This window comes from Dermacentor albipictus, chromosome 1 (assembly GCF_038994185.2).
Source record: "Dermacentor albipictus isolate Rhodes 1998 colony chromosome 1, USDA_Dalb.pri_finalv2, whole genome shotgun sequence".
Classification (NCBI taxonomy): domain Eukaryota; kingdom Metazoa; phylum Arthropoda; class Arachnida; order Ixodida; family Ixodidae; genus Dermacentor; species Dermacentor albipictus.
The window spans coordinates 247609584-247632857 of record NC_091821.1 but is presented as its reverse complement, the minus strand read 5'-3'; the positions used below and the strand labels follow the sequence as shown (position 1 = coordinate 247632857).

The 23274-nt window shown below is 44.7% G+C and overlaps 2 protein-coding genes across 2 annotated transcripts in view; both read left to right on the top strand.

The window, feature by feature from the left end:
• Vha55 (V-type proton ATPase subunit Vha55) overlaps window positions 1-2828 on the top strand; it is a 28479-nt gene extending 25651 nt beyond the window's left edge. Inside the window, exon 12 of the mRNA XM_065429908.1 lies at window positions 2215-2828. Within this exon, the coding sequence (XP_065285980.1) occupies window positions 2215-2366 (152 nt within the window). The 3' untranslated portion in view covers window positions 2367-2828. The remainder of the gene's footprint in view (window positions 1-2214) is intronic.
• Window positions 2829-14090: 11262 nt separating this feature from the next.
• On the top strand, window positions 14091-17421 carry LOC135900402 (enoyl-CoA hydratase domain-containing protein 3, mitochondrial-like). The gene has a single exon (XM_065429896.1). The coding sequence runs from the start codon at window positions 14644-14646 to the stop codon at window positions 15571-15573; it is 930 nt and encodes a 309-aa protein (XP_065285968.1). The 5' UTR covers window positions 14091-14643; the 3' UTR covers window positions 15574-17421.
• The last annotated feature ends 5853 nt before the right edge of the window (window positions 17422-23274 follow it).

The window sequence follows — 23274 nt, the reverse complement described above, 5'->3', positions numbered from 1 at the left end:
TTAAGCACTATTACCCAATACATAGCAGTGAAGTATACTTTAGTTAGTTGCCACATTGCTTTTTTTGTATTGCCTTCCTGGTAAAAAGTAACTGAGAACCAGGATTAAAGTAAATATGTACAGAAGCATTAGGAAATGAGTGTCTTGGGAAGTAACTGTAAGGAAAGCAGAAGGAAATTGGAATGTTTATTACAGGGGAGCGTAAATTCTGTTTGTATCAAGGGGAAGGAACTAGAAATTGAAGAAAAGCCAACTTGCCACCACTGTGTGTGTGCCCCATAAAGCTACTCCATAAATAAGCTTCGCTGGCTGCATCCTGGTTTGAGTAGCTTGCTTTCAAAAAGCGACATCTGTCAAAGCAACAACCCTGCCATAGTTTTCAGGCTTTCAAAGACTGTTGCAAGTTTTTGAAGGAAATACTGTAAAAACCCACATATAATACGAGGTTTTTTTCCTATTGGCGTCCCAAATTTTCCCCTCTTACTATATGCTGATCCGAACGAAAATTTGTCAGAAATTTGGGCTAGAAGTTTTGGTTTCGTTATTGCTGTGTGGCTACGGCTTAGCTTCCTTATTGCTGTGTGGCTACAGCACCGTTTCTTTATTGTTGAGTGCACACCTTGGCAGCAAACGTGCAAACCACGCTTCGCGAAGTGCATCTTTTTTATTCCGCATTGAACGAGCAAGTTGTCCGGACCACGAAAACAGTATTCGGCTGCTTTCAAGAGAAAGGTTATTTTAGCTGCCCAGGATATCGGCGACAGTGTGGCCGGGAGGCAGTTTGGCGTCAACGAGGGAAGCATTCGTGGATGGCGTCGACAGAAGGGAAGCCCTTTTCGCATGCAGTGGAACGCGAAGAAGCTTTCACGACCCAAAGAGTGGGACATTGCCAGAAATCGAACTCGCCCTGATTTGAGTTCATACACACACGGCAAGCTGCGCATCTAGCTGTGAGCGTGGAGCTTATGCAGGCAAAAGCCATGGAGCTTGCAAGAGAAAAAGGGCTACCGAGCTCCGCCTTGAAAGCAGGCAAGCACTGGATTTATCGCTACATGTGGTGTGCTGGTTCTTCCTTAAGCCGCCAAACTTCGATTTCTTGAAGGCTACCCTAATCGTTCGAAGAGCTGCTTGTGGCTTTCCAGCGCCACATTATTTCACTGTGCAAGAACTTCCAGCTAAGGCAAATCGGCAATGCTGACCAAACGCTGGTCTATCTTGACATGCCATCACCCCTTACCATGCACGAAAAGGGCTCTAAACAAGTTTTGTCCAGTCCACTGGCAACGACAAAACGCAAGCTACCATCACGTTGTCATGCACGGCAGACGGACGCAAGCTTCTGCCCTGTGTCGTCTTCAAGTGCAAGACAGTGCCTAAAGGTGAGGAGCTGATAAAAAAATGTGGTCGTGAGATGCCATGAGAAAGGTTGGATGAATGAGTATCTTGTGCTCGACTGGATAAAGTCTATGTGGTGTAGGCGGCGCAGAGCACTGTTGTTGTTTCCGTCAATCCTTGTGCTGGACACATTTCATTGCCATTTGGCTGACTCAGTGAAGAGGCTGTTGTGTGAATCCGGCACTGAACTCATTATCCGGGTGGGGGGGGGGGGGGGGATGACGTCTCAGCAGCAGCCTTTAGATGTTTGCGTGAACAAGCCGTTCAAGGACGCGGTCAAGTGGTGTTACGCAGATTGGATGCGCTCAGGTGAGCCTGCAGTGACGCCGACTGGGTAGCTGAAGTGGGCTTTGACAGCTGCACTATGCAAGTGGATTGTGGACGCATGGGCCAGCATACCAGAGGACCTTGTGTGTCGTGCATTCAAGAAGTGCGGCATCTCGAACGCGCTCGATGGCACAGAGGATGACTACCTCTGGGAAGATATGTCCGACAAAGAACTATCCGAAGAGAGCGCAGCTCAGGAAGACAGTGATTGAACTGCGGAGTGCAATTTAAATAAATGTTTTCCTTGAGTTTTCCTAACTCGTATTATATGCGGATAAAAGTTATTTTTTTTTTTTCCATTTCATGCCCCAAAAATTTAACCTCTTACTAAATGAGAGTTCGTATTATATGCGGGTTTTTATGGTATATTTGAACAGCATTCTCGAGAACCAGTGAACATTGGCCATTGAAAGGCAAAAGGTGCATTGACTGTGCAGCTGCAGTTTCAAGTGAAGTCACTGAACCTGTGCAACCTTGTCTCTATGTGTGCAGGAGGCTATGAGAACAGAACTATTTTTGAGTCTCTGGACATTGGCTGGCAGTTGCTGCGCATATTCCCCAAGGAAATGCTGAAGCGAATTCCCCAGTCACTACTGCAGGAATTTTACCCCCGCGATGGCAGACAAGGTGCCGATGCCAAGTAGTCAAGCCGGCCGCACTCTCCAGTCATGTGGGGCCAGCCTTCACCTTGCATTCCAGATCTGGAAATCAGTGTATTTCTTTCTCCCCCACCTTCACTCTGGCACAGCAGCTTTGCTGGTCAGGACCTTGTAATGTAGTGAATGTGTATACTTGTACACTTGTTTCATTCAGCTGTTGTAAGATGGTGCTCACATCAGTTATTATGTAGGCGTTAAGTGCTGAGCAGCATTGTCTTGCAAAAAATGCTTGGTGTAAAAGCTAGCAGGCGTAGCAATAATTTTTTTTGGTCCATCTTAGGCTGCATCTTGTCGTGATCACTGCCACCAACAGCTTTTTGCTTGTTGTGTTGCACACAGAGAACAAGTCACTGGCTGCACAGTGGCTCTCAATAGTCAGGAGGCTGGTGCCAGTGTTTTATTTAAATGTTTTCAGCTGATGGTGAATAAACAAGTTGAAAAGATCAAGTTTTTTTCTCTCCTGTATGTTGACAAATGTACGAAGGTCCATTTGTGACAAATGTACTTCAAACAAGTGGCTTCGTTTAGAGCTTCAATCGAGATGATGCAGTCTAAAAAGTGAAGTTCAACAATGCTTGGTGTGCCAACCCTAGAAATTACACAAGAGACATAGATGTGTCATCTTGCACATGCCAAATTTAGAGGGCTGCCGAAAAGTGCCAGCTACAAAATGTCAGATAATTTTTAACAAACTGCCGAGTAAGTCTGACTCTTTGGCCTGTTTCACCACTTCTTTTGAGGGCCAGAAACTAGGCATGTCTGTTCATTTTGTTGGGGTTCCTCATTTTCAAGTAAAATTGGGCTCTGGAATTTCAATCAAAAGCAGTTTAATGAAGATGAGCTTTCTTGTGGAGATTCTAGGTTCAAGCACATTCCAGGAAAAGTTAATGTAGTAACAAAAACAGGATTTCCAGACTGCAACTTGACTGGAGATATTCTTCAGTCAGTGTGATGGAGGGATGTCGATGTTAAGCTGCAAAAGACTGCCAATAAACTCTCACGGATAACTGAACTTAGGCAATTAATTGGCTGGTGTTTTTTCCACTGCTTTCAGAAACTGCCATGACATGGCAGTAAGGGTTGTGCTGTATTGGAGAGAATTGTGCAAGCATTTTATGCTCTAAATAGGACAGTATATGTAGTCTATACTTGACTCGAACACTCCTTTGTGTTTTTCCTGCAGAAAGTGCTGGAGATTTCTAAATTGGGTGCTTTGAATTTGATTTAAAAAAGTCAAAAAGTAACAATGTATAATAGACTATATTTGTGTATTGTACATTGTTTGGCTCATAGCGGCTGAATTTTGGTGGGAGCAAAAATGGCCAAAACACTCATGTGCTCAAATTCGTACTCCTGCCACACGGGCACAGAAAATGACATTAACTGGCTAATGCCTTAAACTTTAATGTCTTTCACGGGGTGCCACATGGACATGCTTAATAGCATTAAAGCTTAATGCCATTCGCGACGTACTGCGTTCTCGTAACTCACTTTGCCGTCAAATGCGTACTCTTGATCCCAATGTCTCCACATTCTGATTAGACTAAAGCAATTTCAGTGCTATAGCGGCTCCACAGCCACCATAGTCCTCCATAAAGAAAGCAACAAAATCTCAATAAAGAAAGGTGTCAGGCAGGGAGATACGATCTCTTCAATGCTATTCACAGCGTGTTTACAGGTGGTATTCAGAGACCTGGATTGGGAAGAATTGGGAATAAAAGTTAATGCAGAATACCTTAGTAAGTTGCGATTCGCTGATGATATTGCCTTGCTTAGTAACTGAGGGGACCAATGGCAATGCCTGCTCACCGACCTGGAGAGACAATAAAGCAGAACGGTGGGTCTAAAAATGAATCTGCAGAAAGCTAAAGTAATGTTTAACAGTCTCGGAAGAGAACAACAGTTTACGATAGGTAGCGATGCACTGGAAGTGGTAAGGGAATACATCTACTTAAGGCAGGTAGTTTGGCTGAAGTCTGGTGGCAGCTGTACAATGATGCCAATGCCTAGCACAAAGTTGATATTGGCAGTTGTACCTTTTCTGAAATACCTGGGGGGGGGGGGGGGGGGGGCTATTCTGTGTGGACAACTCCATTTTGTCTGCTGCTGAAGTGCTGATTGGCTGAAGGCACCTGTCTTCTGATGCATACCCCGGCCCAGCCCAGCCAATCAGAACTTCAACAGATGAAATGGACATGTCCACTAGGTGTGCACTCGCAGAATAGCCCTCCAGATCAGTCAATGGTGAGTATTATCAGTATTTTCCACCACATATTTCAGCAAAAATTTTTGGCAATATGGGCAAAACTGTACTGAGAGCAAAATTATACTGAAAAAGTATGTTTTGCACTATATGCATTATCTTTGCCAATTATCTTTGCCATTATCAAGACAACACTAGCCTGTCAGAGTTTTGAAAGATTCTTCAGTAAAGACTTAAGCCCCCCCAAGTTTGAAAATTATGAAGCCCTAAAATTAAAGGCCTTATTGTGGTCAATCCTCTCTGAATGCTAAGAAATGTCACAGGCCAATGTCCTGGCAAATATGTTTGGGACTGGCATTTCTTGTGTCTATAAGTAGGGGTGTTTGAATAGTGAAATTTCTCAATCGTAAATAATATTCAAAACTGCCTTTGAATATAAAATCAAATAACGAACATGTTCTCATTTCTAAACAGAAATATGCAGTTTGTGTGGAGCACATTCGATTCAAAGAAGGCTTATTTATGTAACTCGATATATGCCTGACAACGAGCAAAACTAGAACAAGGTTTTGCTCATCGTCTCAGCGGTCCAAAGCCCTACATCAGAAATTCCACGCCTTCAAAGACGTTGTCTATGTCGACGCAGCAGAATACATAGAACATAACTGTATGTCCCTTGCAGTGGTGGACTCCTCAGGTCAAATATGCGCTGGTGGTTCAATTCGCACCAGAAGCTCCGAAACAGCGGAAGAGGCGGCTATCACTCTGGCAATACCCTCCACACATTGTCATTACATTATTAGCGATTCCAGAGCAGCAGTACGCAATTTTGCGAAAGGTTGGGTCTCGGCTCCCGTAAAACACACAGTATACACCAACCAACACCCACGAGCAATCCAGATCATTTGGGCATCGGCACACTCCTCCCTACCCGGCAACGATGCCGCCCACACCACCGCCCACACCGCCGCTTGAGGACTCGCCAACCGAGCACCCGGACGGCTCGCGCTAGGATCGGAGAGGGATCGCATGGTCAGTTACCAGGAAATAACTCGGCACTACAGGTTAGCCATGGCAGTGTACCCGCCAGCACACAAATAGCTTAACAAGAGACAAGTAGCAGCTTGGAGACGACTTCACACGAACACCGTAACCTATCACTACTACTACCCGGACCAATACCCTAATACTATATGTAAGCATTGTAAGAAAAAAGTGGATCTGTTCCATATTATGTGGTCGTGCCCAGCCGAAAAACGCACAAATCACGAAATAAGTAATACTGCAGTGGGAGGCCGTGTTGCTCAGCTCTGACCCTGACCTGCAGGCCATCAAGAGAGCTGAAGAAGCCGCCCGGGCCCAGGGGCTCGTGGCTGCCTAACGACAAGATCATCCGTAAATACCTTGTTTTCAAATAGTCTTTACTCACTCACTCACTGCTCATCTTCTTGAATTTCCATCTCCCGCCTTCCCCCAGTTTTTCCTGGATTGATAAATGCATGTGATGTTGTTCACACCCAATCAACTGAGGAACATTTAAACTGCTTTCAGTTCCCTTTTGTTATTGTAATGCAATATGTACCAGGTAAGGATAGCACCTCACCAAATGCACATAGTGAGTTGTGTTCGTCAAGGAGATTAGTGCAATACTACAGCACTGCACATTGCTTTAAATGGATGCAAACATGGTGAGATTAGAAAATAATTTGCTTTGCCTAAATCTATATGAATTGTCTAGGCTGCCTCCTAAAAGCCAGGCATTCTTATTGAATGACTAGAAGTTATCCAGTAAGAGTTATCTGCCTTATGTTTTTGCTTAGGAACAACAAATGAACATTTGATAATTTTACAAAGTGAATTCTCAAATGAAATACTAATTGTCTTCACCATTCATGTTCTAACATTTGCACACCTCTATCCATAAAGCAACTTCAAAATGGTGTCCTCTAGTAGTAGCTTTCTCACGTTCAGCATAAGAGCATGGCTTTTGTGCAATTTAACTGCATAAGGGCGATCAAGTGCTGGATGAGAGCACTGAAAGCAGATTTTGGCATGTGGTACTAAGGCCTCAGTGGAACAAACAAAATTTTAATCGAACTTTTTAAAATGTTGGCAACTCAAATAAGGTGGTGTCCTTGGGAGGTTTTTTGTTGTTGTTGTTGTTATGGGAAGTTTTCTGAAAGAGTAGGACAATCTGTAACAGCAGCATGACTTGCTGTTTATTACTTCTCAAGGTACATCCATGCTACAGCTAAATGCCATAAGCCTAGGAGACACTGCTGCATGTGCTCAAAAACACTCAAAACCGCAAGGAAGGAATCCTGAACATGGTGCCACAACGGTGAAGTGGAAAAAACCATAGGGGTGACGAGACAAGTAAAATATAGCACTCTGTGCTACATTCCATTTTGAGCTATACCACTTAGAGTCGAGCTTTCCAGCGTATGTGTGTCATGGACGAGGGTATTAACTCTGCACCCAACCAGAGACGTTGAATTTTATTTGCGACCTTCTTGCTGTTCCTTTCCTTTGATGTTCCAAATACTGGCAGCAAGCTGTGCAATCAATTCTTCTTTAGTGTGTCCTTTAAATTAAAATAACCATCTGAACAGATTTGCATTGGGCATCCATGTGCACTGTGATTTCATTGGGCACTTCACAGGCTTCAGTATTTTGGGAAAGTGTCTTCGAAAATAGTTCTGTCAGTAAAGGGTTAAAATGGGCATATAGAAACTTACTGTGAAGAAAGAAAGAAAGCAACTGGACATGCCACCAGCACAGAGTGGATGCAACTTTCAGTCACTGCAGCTATGTTGAAAAAGCACCCAGTGTTTTAATTTATGCATGTGCATTCGCAGTGTGCACATTTCCCTTATCACCATGTAACCTTCCAAAGCATTTTTTCTTTCTGGGGTGGGGGAATTTGGCCGGGAGATCAACAAGAAGTGTTTCAGAGTATTTTTTGCAGTAATACAGATCCATCCTACAAGGTATGCCTTTTTTTTTTTCAGTTCACTGTCTTGTAGAACCCCAAAGGTGCTTTGGTTTTCACTACTTCAGTAATGTGCACAGTGCTTGATAGACTAGAAAACTTCCCACTATTAAAACAAAATTCTAGGCCAGTGCTCTCAGAGCAACTCCACAGAGGCGGCTATAATTATATCTGTGCTGCTAAAGTTCCTAAAGTCCATGAGCTTCACATAAGACACTGCCTGCCACCACTGGATTGTGTATGAAGTTTACTTTGTGCCACATATCACCTTACCCCGGCGCAGGGTGGCCAACCAGGACTACCTCGGATTAACTTCCTTGCCTTTCTATATATCCTCTCTCTCTCTACTTTAGTACAGTTGTAGCAAAAACCTGAGCAAGCTGAAATTTTGCCATCTAAGAAGATACACAATTATCCAACTGAAGAATACGAATTGAAGTCAGTACAGCTAGCTAGTTTATAACCATGTTTGCTAAAAAGAAGGGACTTTTATTTTTTTTTTTTTTAATTTCAGTTTGCTTCCACCAAATCACTTTACCGCACTAAGCAGTCAAGAGCTCGGAACACAATTGTCTCTGCAAAATCCTGCTAGAGTGCCCCTTAGAAGCTAAAAATATAACAATATTCCCTTAGTTATCTGGGTTTGAATGCCACGGCTGCGATGCGAGTGATCTACCACTACTTCACAACTGCACTGCATTTGCAGGTAGCATCAGAAATTGTGAAATGCATACGAGACACATTGCGAAAGAGCATCTTCAAATGCACAAAAAAAAAAAAAAAAACTTCAAGTTGAGTGCAGGGCATTTCTATGCATTTCGCTACCAAGATAAAGCATCCTCTTCATATCTGGCCCTCTAATAGCTGAAAGCAAGTAAAAAGCAGTAAAACCAAATTAATACATCGCAAATATAAAATTATGGTTCTGCATGCAAAGTGCATTCCAGCAAGCCTGTACCTATGCACAAATTACAGCAGACTCTTTAACCCCTTCAGCACTACATTCTGATGAAAAGTGACCCAATTTTTCTTTTATTTTATGGCATACTTACAAACTTCCCTTTTTCAAAACACTTCCTAAGTAATACACCAATTTACTTCGTACTTTATGCATACAAACCTGATTTTCTTTTGATAAAGCGACATAGGTGTATTAATGCGTTGGAATAGTTGGGGTCCGTCATGCCTTGTCAATGAGCTGCATATGTTTATATATATAACCATTTTCCTACCTACATGGGTCACTGGGTAGTCCATGGTCGAAAGGGTAGCACACCAGGCCGCTATGCTGAGGGCACAGGGTTTGAAACCAACGGTCGGACCAACTTGGGTGGCTGAGTATGTGGCAATGTCTATATATGCGCTGCTCTTATTGAACCTCTTTCATGATGACATGGGTCACTATTGATGCCGGAGTGCGCCCTCAGTATGTGCCACTCAGTCTGTGCTGGTCTTCAGTGAACCTCTTTGATGCTAACTTCAGTAACTAGGTACGTGCCACTGGGGATGTGCTGCTCCACAGTGATGAAAAAAAATCTCTTAAATTTCTCCAATGCTGAGTGAAATTGAACTCTCGTCACAAAGGTTGCTCAAGGACAGCAACCCGGTGCTTTCATGGGCAGCGCCACAAATGCACTGGGTATGTGCCACTTTTCAATGAACCTCTTCCCAACTTGGGTTACTAAGTATGTGTGACTGGGTGAGCAGCAAGTGAGGGAACAGTTCTCGGCATTTGCAGGCACTGGCACACCGCACTTCTCATCTGGAAGGTCACATGTGAACTTTTCGGTCGCGCTACTAGACAAGCACAGCATGCCCAGGAAGAAGTGCAAGCGGAGCCTGGTTGCCGCATGACGCGTTTCCAAGTCTTCAGATGCACCAGCATGCCATGCATTTTGTAGACCACGTGCAGGCTTCATGGCAGCAGCGCTAGATGGTGCTGAATGCTCTTAGGGGAGCCCGAAAGAGGAGTTCCGCTGCAGTACACACCTCATAACTAGTTTCGACGGTGGCAATACATTGTGTCGCTATATTGATTCAATGCTAAATGCATTACCGTCAACCGTGAGATGGGTTCTGCCAAATGTTTTGTCATTGCCACAAATGATAGTCGGAGAACCAAGGAAAATACTTTAGACTACAGTCCTTCAATATCAACTATTACATGAAGCAAAGTTCGGCCCCAAAGAAAGTTTTTTTGCCCATTCTTCGTCTGCCAAAGCAGGGAACGGCGCACAGAGCTCTGCCAGGTGGCTTGCACCAGGCTCTGCACAACCCACGAGCAAGCTGTCAGCAAGAGATGCCACCCTTGAGCAACTCCTGCCAAAAGGTAGCCCAAAGAGCACGCTTTCAAAAACGCAGTCTTTGAATGCTGACAAAGTGCTGTCAAGGGGACCACAGAAATCCGTCTTGCCAGAAGCTCAGCTTAACAGACGTTTACAGAAACCTGTGGCAACTAAACAAGGGAATCAAAAATGCAACTTTTCAGAAAATTTGCCTAAACAGAGCTTGCCTCAAACAGAATCTACTGCATAACAAAAATAACTGTTTTCTTAGTCTCCTCACAGCTGTAATTAAGAAATGCACTTTTATTTATTTTTATTTTTTATTTTTGAAGCTCGTAGCCCACTGTGTAGGTGAGCACATATGCCACTGGGCACTATCTAAGCACGACCTCAAATATGCGAAGACAGTGGCACACAGACGAACTTTAACTGCAAGTTGCACAGCCATTTTAAAATTTTGAAACACCACAGCAATCTACCATAAAAGTGGTGCTCTAGCGTGACACACTGCTGACGACATTTATAGTCCCAGAATTAACAGATTGTCATGGCAATACCTACACTGCAAAATCCTCCACAGTGTGCATCGTAAAAATTTTCATGATGGGGTTATAAGTTTAGTGCAGTGGCCTAGGAAGGATGCAATAGTGGAGGGCTCCAGATTAATTCGGGCTATTCCAAAGTAAGCAAGGGGATTACAGCAAAGACCTATCGTTTACAAAGATGAGCAGTAGTGAGTGAGGGCACAAAACAAAACATCTACTGCTATAACATTAAGCTGAACCCATCAGATGGTTACAGTGAGAGGGCACAACAGAAATGTTTTGTTGTTCAATAAGCGTGGAAAAATGTGTGTTCATTTTCTCTCTTAACAGCATCACGTAAACCAATCGGCAAGGAACAGTGTGTCACAGAGCAATGGCATGCGTCATAGCGATGAGAAGCAATGCATCCATGATGTTTCCACAGAAGCCGACTAGAATAACAGTCAGCACAAACACCAACATGAGGTGGCATGAGATGCTGAATGTATGCATGACAATAATTTTTATTCAATACAGCAATGTATTTTAAACATAGCCACTTTCACTTTTTTTTTTCTGCCGACACTAAGTAATCAAATATGTCGGCCTCTGGATTAATGCGAAAATGGTTACACATATGTGCTCGCGTGAATGGTGGCAGCGAGCGGGGCCCAGATGTCTCGTGCCCTTTCTTGTGGCTTGTCCTAAGGCATCTACTTTGCAGATCCACCACTGGGCTTTTTCTTTGCCCAGAAATATAAACCTATGGTGCCGCAAACTAAGTAAGTGACCTTGGCAATCTGGAAAATAGAACAGGCGACACTTAGTGCCCCTCTTCTGCACTTCGATCGGTCGCATGACTTACATTGGCACGGCCTGTTTGGGTAACAGTGTTGAAGTATTTAGAGAGACCTTGAAACTGCGGCTCGTTTGCACCAGCCATCACAAAGCCGGAATCTGCAAAACGCTGAGGGGAAAAAAAATGGCAGTTTTGCCCGAAGGGCAAGGCATCGACAGCAAGAGCAAGGTTTAACATTGTGCTTTAACTCCTCAGTCGGTGTTCTATACACTGCTCCGACTCGCGGACGCGACATACAGGGGTGCGGCAAGATTTATGGCACCCTTAAAGTATAAACCCCATGCAAGCGGTCTTGCACGCGACAGCGACAAGCGACGCGATGGAGATGGCTGTCGCGTTCGCTCGTCGCCTACAAGTTGCACCCCATGCGAGCGACGACTTCGAGCGACGTCTCCCCAGTGTTGCTTGAACACGCCGTGTAGGGCCTGTAATGACATCACACAGGCACCACTACTCTGCCCATATTACATCACTCATATTTGAGCCCCGGTACTATTTTGCACTTTTAATATTTGATAGTCTGAAGATTTAGCTAAAAGCCATGCGCCGTATATGCTATGTTTAATGGCTTATGTTTGCGGTGTGCCATTCTTAAAATTATGAGGAATAATTCAGTCAAGAATGTAAACCTTGTCTGAGCAACTGTGGTGGTTGAATAGTATAGAACCTACTGCATGCATAAGCATATAGCATACTTGTACATAAATATATGCGTAACATTGCGACGGTGGCGACGAAAATTTGCCTGCAGATAGGCTCGGTACTAAAAACAAGAACAGAACAGCACCACATGCAGTGACGTGAACGGAGCGCGGCTGCTACTGCGATCTATAAAACCCAAGTTTCTCATCCTGCCTAATTCACCCCGTTACATTATTTCAGGGCCTATTGGAAACATTTAAAAATCATTATTGACGGCAATATCCATACCTTATTTCCTTTCTTAAACCCATACCAAAACGAACGCGTTAAACCGGGTGGTAAACAAATTTTGTGAGAGCCCAAATGTTTTGTATAAAACTTATGTCCATTAGCATCTATTCTGTCAAATTCTTTAATGAACATTGCATTTACCGTACTAACACTGGTATTATCAAAATAATGAATACCATCCACGTTAACCGATGCAAGCATGCCGGGCCAAGACTACATAAGCATAATACAAAGTACACTGGTTCCGAGTGGACAAATATGTAATGGTTCATACTGCAGAACAGTGAATCATGTTAGTAGTGAGAGATGAGATTCTTACCAAGCAATACAAAAAATACAAGCAGAGGTTATGCAGAAGGTCAGCCTGCCGAACACCGTCACACAGACTGCAGGTTGGCTGGCTCTGGCTCAGCAAACGGTAATACTACAGGACAGAACAAGCGCTTGCATTTTATTGTAAATATAACGTGGCGCTAGTAATTATACACGGTGAGGCAAAAAAATGTTAGCATTAAATGGGTCTTTTTTTTTTTCAAATTAAACCATGGCGTGCCGATATTCTATTGAGGAACGAAGGAAAGTAGCTACCTGGATGGAGGTATAGAGGCTAGAAGCCTCTGTAATGGAGGTCTTTCAGTCCCCAAGAATCGTACTTTCAAGAAACATTTACCGCCTGGACCGGGCGGGATGCACATGGGATGCACCATCGCGCCTGACAATGCCTGACAGGATCTACGAGGAGTGTGGAAGGACGGGGTCCGTTCAAGACGATTGCGAGGGAAACAGCGGTAGAAAGAGATCTGTCACCGTTTTCCCCTGTCCCCTATCCCCCCCTCCCCTAACCCAGTCCTCGGTGTCAATAAAGTTGTTTATTCCTCCTCCCTGTCCGAACTGAAGAGAATACCATCCTCGTCCAGGGTGTGATGGCAGCCAGCCCAACCAAGTCCTCGAGCAGACTTTCCTCAGAGAAGAATATTTCTCAAAGGTCAGAGATAAGAATTTTACACCGTGACTTAGGAATGAACCACTTGCAGACTGTGCAGCAGCTCACAAACGCGGACAAGCAAGCACGTGTGAATGGTGCACAAATTATCCTGCAAATGGTGCGCATGGGGCCTGAGATTCTGTTCATGTTTTCTGACGAAGCAACATTCCACATCAGCGGTCGTGCGAACAAACACAACTGTGTGTGGCATCTGTGTTAAGAGCGGGCTGTCCAAAGGGCCTGCGACAGGGCTGAAGATCACGGTCTTCCGCCCCCGGCGCAGGTGCGGCCCGCGACTACGACAACGTAGTCCCTTAGGACCAATTAAAGTTTCTTGTCTGTCTGTCTGTGTTAAGAGCACCCGCAGGAAGTTCGCTAGCACATGCGGGTTCCCCCAAGTGAACGTTTGGGGGCGCAGTGAGCAAGTTTGGAGTGATTGGACTCTTTTTTGAAGAACAGACCGTCAGGGGAGAGATTTGTCTTTCCATGCTCGGCACGTTCACGGAGAACGCGTTACTTGCCATTCTTCAGCGAGGGTCCTTTCAGCAAGACAACCGCCCCTGCCCATTACAGTCATATGGTTCGAAATTACCTGACCATTAATGGATTGGTGACTACCAAACGTTGGATTGGTAGAAGTGGTGGTCATCTACCCGGGCCAGCACGTTCACCCGACCTGACGCCATGTCACTTTTGATTGTGGGGCATGGTCAAGGATCGTGTGCCAGCAAACCTAACAACTTGGACGACGTGATAGCACCGCATCACTCAGGTCATCGCTGATATCCCTGCCCAAGCGGCCCTGTGGGCTATGCTGTGGGCCTTACAATCAACAATGGAGACTCCATAAGTGCATTGAGCGGGATGAGTGCCAAATTGAAACCATAACCAAGTCCCTGCCATGTAATTTCACGTGACTGAGTGAAAGAACTTTATTGGAGGTCCGGCGATAGCATTGTCGGCAATGCTATTATGCTGATAACGCGCGTGCCGTTCGTTACTGAAAAGTACCGGGCTCGCAGCGTTAAAGAAAGGAAACGCATCAAGGCAGATGACGATTATCGTTGTGTGGCAGAAGGGGTACTCCAAAGGGTGTAAACTGTTCTTAGAGTGTATATATACTGCAAACGGCGAAAGCGGCTGCAGAAGCTAGAAACCATAGAAACGCGTCACGGTCGCCATATTTTTGATACCGTCTTTGAAGGAAACAAATACGCCACCAAGTCAACATTAGCCAAGAAAGCAGCTGAATAAAAGACCGTACCTGTGCTACTCAGTAGTTACCAGTGGCTGTGGTACTAGTTCTTTATTCTATGGTACTAGTGGTACCACGGTACGAAGCTGCGACGTAACGTTGTGGTTGAGCGTTTTGCCGGTTTGATTCACTTGCGTTTGTTCCGTTTCGTAATCTGTGCTGCATCTGTGAAGTTGGGACAAGTGGGAACTAGTGTTTTGTGTTTAACGCGAACGTTGGAGTTTAAATGATGCCAACATTTTTGTGCTCTGCGATGAAAATTTGTAATCGTGGAGTTCGCTCTTGTTTACGGGGCTTGCTTTCAACGAATTATCCAGTCGCACCTAGCGACCTGACCAAGGAACTCCACACGACTACATCGTATCGTGCTGGCCTCGTCTCGGTGAACGACGTGAACGGTATCCGGGAAATTACCCTTAACAATCCAAAAAAACGGAACGTCTTGTCACTTGCTGTGCTTAGGGAACTGGACGCTTGTTTTAAGGAGGTCGACAAGGAAAACGCCGTTCGCTGCGTTGTCCTTTCTAGCAGCGGGCCTGTCTTCAGCTCGGGACATGACCTGAAGGAGCTGAAAATTGAGTCCAGTGATACCGCTAAAATTGGAGAGATATTTACCGTCTGCACCCACGTCATGACGGCGATACGTAAGCTGTCTGTTCCTGTCGTCGCGCAGGTGAATGGTCTCGCGGCGGCGGCAGGTTGCCAGCTGGTCGCCACCTGCGACATCGTACTGGCCACGGACAAGGCTTCCTTCTCGCTTCCAGGTGCTGCGTTCGGTCTGTTCTGCTCGACGCCTGGCATCGCGGTAGCCCGTTGCGTGCCACAGAAGATGTCTGCCTACATGCTGTTCACTGGCAGCACCATAAGTGCTCAAGAAGCGCTGAGAAGTGGCCTGGTGAGCAAAGTGGTCCCCGAGGATAAGCTTCAAGAGGAAACAGACCATGTGGTCTCGGCCATCGTGGCCAAGAGCAAATCCGTTCTGTCTCTCGGCAAGAAGTTTTACTATAGACAGATTCAGATGGGTATCGAGGACGCGTACGCTGAAGGTGAGCGAGTGATGCTCCACAACTTGGAGTACAGCGACTCGCAGGAAGGTATCAACGCCTTCGCCGAGAAGAGGAAACCATGCTGGGAACACACAGACCGAAAATTTTAGTGTTCAATATTGTGGTGCTTAAACGGATGTAAACAAAGATTATCGTGCAAACTTGGTTGTGAGCTTGGTTAGTGGCCGCATTTCAATGGGGGCAGAATGCAAAGAAAAAAAAAAGAAAAGAAAAATTGCAACAAACATTAGAAGAACTTTAAATAGGTTGGAACGACAGAAAGCTGAGCTAGTTGGTAAGGATTCATTATGCAAAAAAAGAGGTGAGGCGTGCAGACAGGACACAAGAGTAGAGAAGTGGAGAAATTCCCCTTAGCTGTGGCCAGTTCTACGAGGGACGTGTATCAATCAGAGGCTAATGGAACTTAAAAGGTTGTTAACCGGTGGATCGCCTTCTAATCTTTCCCTACATTGCCAAGATTGTAACTGCACGCCAGAGTTAGATGAATGCGCGATATTGTACAGGCATAAGAATGAAGATACGCGTCTTATGGTAGAGGCATGGCATATCTATAATGGTGGAAGTGCATGCATGAGTCGGCCTTCGATTACTTTACATAAGGAAGAGATTAAGTGCCTTAACAGTTATCTCTCACGTAGACCGGCACATGTACCCGACTAACACGTGGTGATACCAATCCTGAGCTTGCGCAGATGAGTTTTTGTCTTTTTTCTTTTTTTCGCCTCAGTGCTCCCTTCAGTTGACGCCGTTTGTGTTGTCCACTTCTCTACTCTTGTGTCTTGTCTGCATGCCTCACCTCTTTTTTTTTTAAATAGGTGTTAAAAAATAATTTGAAGCCCTCCGTTACAGCCTCTTGCATAGCCAGTGTGTTGGTTTGGGACGTTGAACCCCATCGTTTAATACATTTTAATTTTATAGCATAAGAAAGTTTAGCAACTCGGATTTGAGAAAAAAAAGAAAAGACAAACCAGATAGGTGTACAGCTGAACCAAACTAAGCTAGACCAAAGCTAAAATATTGCAGGGCCCAACTAGCAGTAGAAAATAATGCAGGTTTTTGCAGATTTATGCCATTTTTTGTATTCACCAAGTCTTTCAAAGAGGCATGAAAAAACCACATCTGTGACATGTCAAGATATGTCGATAGCAGCTCTCTGTGATACAACACAATCTTCACCTTGCTTTGCATGGTTACCTTCAGTGATAAAGGTTAAAAGGAATGTTTTACTGTGTACTTGTCACACCAGCTAGCAGCATGATACCCGTACCTTCTAATAGTAGACAAACTTGCTCTGTAATCCTGCATCATGTGAGGAATATGCAGAAAGAAAAGGCACTGTTTCTAGGCTGTGATACATACTTTTGATTTGAGTGCCACAAAGCAGTTTTCTTTGGCATGATTGGCACTTTTACCTTCGTGATTGTATAAACGCCATTGCATCACTCCCTTTCCTTTTTTCTTTACATGGATACCATATCTTCTGGCACATATTCTGCTCCCACTGCACAACTCCACAAGGGGCAATTTTGGCAGAACTAATGTATGGTGTATGGTGACAATAATTGGATAATTTATTTATTGATTGGGAAACTAACCATTTCATAGGGTTAGTGAATTGAATTCACTAACCCTATTAGTGAATTGAATTCACTAACCCTATGCAATTCACTTTGAATTCACTAACCCTAAGGCATAGTGAAAGTGAATTGAGCTCATTGTGTGTGCTGTGAACACCAGGCACAGGGAAAAAAAATGCGAAAATTGTGTGAACAATTTCGTACCTCTGCCAAGTGGATGCACTTCTGGTCTACTGGTACAGTTAAATGCTTACTGTGGGAAGAAATCTGATTGTTAGAGAAAGTGTCTGTTATGCAAGGTTTTTTTTTCTTAAGACACCGGAATGGTGGTGATGCATTAAAAAGAAACATCACCCAAGACCTTTAAGCTACTTGTAGTGCTTGTCTAAAGCCTTAAGTGGCAATTTCTTTTTCTTGGAAGGTGGCAGCCTAATTCATGTGTGGAGCTGGGCCCTAGCATCAATAATGAATGCAACTAGCAGGGTTGCACCATGTGCACAAGAAATGTAGGCACACTGCATTTGGGCTAAGTTGCTTGCTATTGCACTGTAATTGGCAGCATACTGAGAGGTGGTTATATACATTTTGCAGATTACTCAATTACCTATGGGTGTGATCCATTGTTGAATATACCTTCCTAAAGCCAACCTGTTTTCTGGGTTGAATGAAGTTGAGCATTGTCCTGATTCTATTGATAATTTACCTTAATTGGCAAATATTTTGCACAATACCAAAAGGAAGCTAATGGGCCTATAATTCTTCAATTCTTGGGTGTGTCCCTTTTTACAGATTAACGTGACATTGGTGTTCTACCGTGTCTCTGCAGGGTACAATGGCAGTCATGAGGCATTGCAAATAAAGGGTCACAATTCTTTTCAATACTCCAAAATCCCCTCCATTTTTTATCAAATTCACTGTTAAATCTCCTGCTGCCTTTTTCCTCGACATATCTTGTGGAGCCCTTCTAACCTCATTGGTATTTACACTTGGAACTTCGCTTCCGTGTTTGTCAATACGTCCAATCACAGTTACGTGACTGTTATGCATACTGTATAGTTGAGTAAAGAATTTCTTTGCTGTATTCATTATATAGTTGAAATTGATGGTGACATTGCCCTGCTCATCTTTGCATAAACCTTGTTCCTTCCAATGCCAAAAGGTTGCCTGTGCATCGTATGTGATTGCGATTTTGCATGAATGTTTTGGGTTTTATCTTTCGCTCTGCGTGTGTGACCGAGACCCCATTCTTCTTCCTCAATCTTTCCTATTATAGTTTTGAATGCCACTTATTTTTTTATCAGCTCTAGGGTGTCTGCCAAGTTGACATTTTCAAATTCCCATAGTTTTCCAGGTCTTCCCTGAGCGACACAGAACTTTATGTCAAGACGGGCTGACACCACGTCGCACGATCGATCGATCGATTCTGTCACTCTCAAGTATAAGCATGCATCTTAAAAAAAAAAAAAAAACGTAATCCAATTTGAATATTAAGGAGTAGTGTTTATTTTATTCAAAATAGAAAACTGAAGGTAGGGAATAGCAAAATGCACAGCAAATAAAATATCTTTAAAAAAAAAGATGATAAAGCCCATTGCAAATCGAGTCAAACATTTACAAATACGAATGAAGATCGAAAGATGCATACAGAAGCAAATATTTTCGAAAATGAGCTATTTCTGTCAAGTGATGGCAAGATCATTGGTATTAGGCCCGAACTTTGTCACAATTAAGTGAGACTTTCTCAGCAGTCGGAAAGTCAACCTCAACTGCCCTCACATACTCTTACCCACGCACAATACGTCCGTTTTGTGTTTCACTGCGTTCAAGAGTTCATTTTGGTTTGGATGAGGGTCACCTGCATCCTTGCGTCAGCCAACACTTTGCTTTTTGAGCTCAAGCTCCTTCAAAGAAGAGGCGGCACAGTTCCTTTCCTGATCATTCCTCAATGCGACGGTCATTTCTGTTCTTGTCCTCGTTCTGCGCGCGTTCGCCCCACGGACCATATGAAGAATCCTCAATTGGTCAGTTGTAAAGTCAACGTCCGATTTTTCTAACTCGCTAAGGTCCACAAAACGTCCGAAAAATCAAATCGGGCAATCTGAAAAGAAAAAAAAAAACCATGAAATTGCACGTTATTTTAAGGGCTCAAATCCTCATAGGCACGTCCGAAAAAGCCCTGAAGGCCTGTCGGTACATGTATTAGACATAACGGTGCTCGTACTGTGACAGGAGGTACCGCGTGCACATGTGTATAATAGAATTTGGAATGGAGTACGTATTATATGGAATACTGTGTCCCGGTGACAATTGCCCCTTCCCACGCTTGTTAAGCTTCACCGCGTAACATCGCTGTGCCGAGGCGAAGCTGCCTTTCGGGAACCCGCATTATGCAACGCGCCACGCTTTCTAAGCTTCGAAGCCAATCGCGAGGATTACAGAGGCGGAGTCGGTGCCATTACTGACAGCGGCGAATTATTTCAATGAAAAACACGGCACCGAACGGCAAGAAACTTAATAGCGAACGTCGAAGCAGCTAAGCTCAGCGTTGCCTCGGTGGTGGCTACGGCGGTAAGCGGATCTGCGTGCGAGAGCGCTGGTTCGAGGCGGCGAGATAATCAAAACGGCGGTGTTGGCTTTGATTAATGCTGTTTCGGACCTGCGGTCGCGCCAAAAAGTCGGGAAAATCGGTCGGCGAAGTGTTCTTGCATCTGAAATTACAAACGTTGTGGTGCCGCGAAATCGTCCGCATTATATCGGGCATTTCACAAAAATCGGGCGTCCGGATCGTTTACTGTAAACTGGCAACTCCTCCAAATCTTGTCTCTCTCAATAAATTCTACCCGTGCACACTGTTATGCAGATCATTGCCTTGGCTGGCAGCTCGCCCACAATCTTCCATGTCACGATTGAGTGCACTGCAAACCTCTTTTCTCCCTTGCCAACTCTCATTTACCCTCTACGCAACAAAGAGCTGTGGGACGATGCCCTCCGCGACGGACCTCCCGAGGTCCTCCGAGCTGTGATACAACGGGCTCGAAACATCGCCGGAATCACCTTAGAAACCCTGGACTGAGGGTTCCTCTCACACTGCTCTCGCCATTCAAATATTATTAATAAGGATATTTTACTCTCTCCAGCCGACGACGGCGTCAAAGACAATTCGTTATGATTCCTCTCATATTTACTCGAGCCAGCAGTAGGGCGACTTTCGTTCCCTTAAAAAAAAAGATGACGGCAAATTTTTCCTGGAATCACAAATTCCCTAGAGTTTTCCCTGAGTTCTTCCAGATCCAAAATCCCCGAGAATTCCCGGTTTTCCCGGTTGGTAGATACCCTGGCGCTCCCACAATTCAGAAAATTCATTGTGTTATCTGGAGTTATAAATATGTACTTTCATATCGTTTCTTTATTACGTCCCTTTAAACTGCCTGCTTGCTGTCAATTCCTTATCCCCAACGTACTTCGACTTCAGCCTCTGAAATTAGTTTCGTTAATGTTTCATTCATGAATTGTTATCTTCAGCCTCCTGTACAAAGCCTCACATTTGTTAGGGCTTCCTCCCCGGGGTTTGGCGCGTCTGCTCGATCGGTTTCCCGTCGAGCAAAGTGGGGTACGTCGATCTCCGCGTATTGCCAGGCAGGCACGTATAGCCGCGAAGCCAAATGACACAAAACTTCTGGGTGGGGAGAATAACGTAAACAGTTAATTCCTTGGGCGCATAGTCCATGGACATAAAATTGCACCCGTGTCTCACTGCACAGTGCCCATTTTGGCAAGGTTCTGGCTGGTACGTGTGTTGTATATAGTCGCGGGCCGCTTTCTCGTTGCGACGATAGATTAGATTTTATGCAACCGGCAAGCGGAGGCCTCAGGAGAGTAGAGCACTTGAGATTATAATAAAGGATCGACGCGGCGCAGGATCTCCAGGGCATCCTAAAGGGTAGTGGGGAATCAAAGGTGGAAGCCGGGAGGCCCGTGCGCGTGCCGGACAGCCAATTTTTTTATGCGAATACCCCATGCACGGACTGCTGGTCCAGGTCTAGCTTTGGTGTGTCCTGGAGGCGCCGCCAATAATGCGAAATAGACACATTGTTATACAACTAGTAAAAAACACGATCGAATAAATATAATTACGTACGACCGCCTACTTGATTGTGAAGCTAATAAATTAAGTTCAGCACTATACCGCCACAACCGCGCTCCACGACTTCTGCGCAACACCTGCCAGCTAGAACTTTGCCTGTCGGCCGTGTTAGAAAGACACTGCCCAGCGAAGCTGTCATCGTGATTCTTATTACTCTGGTGAGTTGTCCTAGGCAAATATGGCCATTTATTAATGCGTAAAAGAAAGAGTTAGGCGCGCATTTCTTATGAAAAAGTTTGCTGCGCTACTTTCACCCCTCTCTGAAAGAGGCCTTCAATAAACGGATCGCTCATGGCTCACGACGGCTGCTAACAAATACCGTAGTAGCAATCACCTGAGAGAAAAGTTTCGTTGTTAAGATCGAGAGCCAATCAATTGCAAGCGATGAAATGTTTCATAGTGGCCATAATTAAGTAGCCTTTATCGCGACACTATGGTACACCCCTGATCACGCAACGGTAGCAACTCTGTCGGTATGGCGAGGCACGCTTTGTTCGCGAAACCCATCAGTTCGCTACAACTTCGAATTAAAATCATGAAGCATTTTTTACAGCGCCAATTGGAATTGCTAAAGTATTGTCGAGCTACTATACAGCGCAGCTTAGAAAGGAAAATTCAAGCACCTTAACACCATATATCTCGATCCAGCGTTGTTTAATTATACAAGCGGAGAACTATTCGCTTCGTCGGTACATAAAAGAGAACCTCGCCCAACTGCAGGCACAGACAAAGTTTGCTCCAATCCAATCCAATCGCAAGCATTCATGAAGAAAACACACAAGCCTTACATATTTCACTCGATTTTTGATCCTCCATAGGAGAACTATAATATATCTTCAATATGTCCCATAATGATTGACGCATCGACTTCTTTCTGGCTGCAGCCGTGCGGTCCAACAGGCATATATTTCACCCAAAAGATTAGGCCGAGCAGCCTGTGTGATCAGTTCGCCAAATAGATTCGTCATGTATATATATATACCTCAAGCAACAAGTACGAGTAAATTTCTCAAGTGAGTTGAACTTGTAGCACGGAAAAGAGAATATATATTGGTACATTCCTTTTGTATTCTGTAAATAGATGTAAGCCTTCATTAGCTTTACTTCAATTAAATTACCGCCGCTTAAAATAAGCAAGTGAAGGACCGCCTAATTTTGAGAAGCAGGTAAAGAAGCAAGTGGTGCTTGTAGAATCTAAACTGCAGTGTTAGTTAAGTCCTCGTGTTACAGCCGAGCGTTTCTGTGAAAAAATGCAAAAATTTGATATATACTATGAACTATACTCGTCGTGAGCAAACCTGTTTGGCGTACGTATTAAAATCAAGGTAACTGTTGTAGAAGTCGTATATAGCCAGCGTTTGTGACATACATGCTGCACCGCGGCAGGTATGGTATCATAACTGGATTCTTCTATGCTATGTTTTTGCGGTTGTCGATCCGCGCATGAAAAAACCCACAATGGGCTGGTCTGCGCTCCTTCGGCTGGCACTGTAGCGTTACCTTTGAGAGCTGCATTGTCGTCTAAGAAATAAGCTATTTGAATAAATTATCGCAAATGAAGACGTCGTAAACATATATTTGAGACAACCGCCATAAGTATACAAGCAGAGAGAACGAGGGCGAACAAACGAAAACACCGCACAAAGCGCCCGGACGCGTATTTGGAAAATCCAGAAGGGACAACGCATGGCAACCGCAGCGCCACGCTATTGGCTGCCGCCTGCGGGGACGCGCCGTGGCGTCATGCCTAACAACGTACTCTCATCACCAGCGGTTTCGCGTAGCTTGTTGCGTGTCGTGGCCAACGCCGTGGCCAACGTTTTGTCGTGGCTGGCACGCAGACGCGGCTACGTGAAACTGGCGTAACTGTGTGCTGGCGCGGTCGCGAGCCGAGGGTGACGCGACTTTCCGTCCCATCCATCGAAGCGCCGTCTCCGCCCTGCCGATTGATAGGAATCGCGATCTACGCTGGTGCGACAATTTACGCTGCGAGGATCGCTGGGCGAAACCCATGCCGACAACCGATTGATAGGAATCGGGATCTACGCCGGTGCGACAGTTTACGCTGC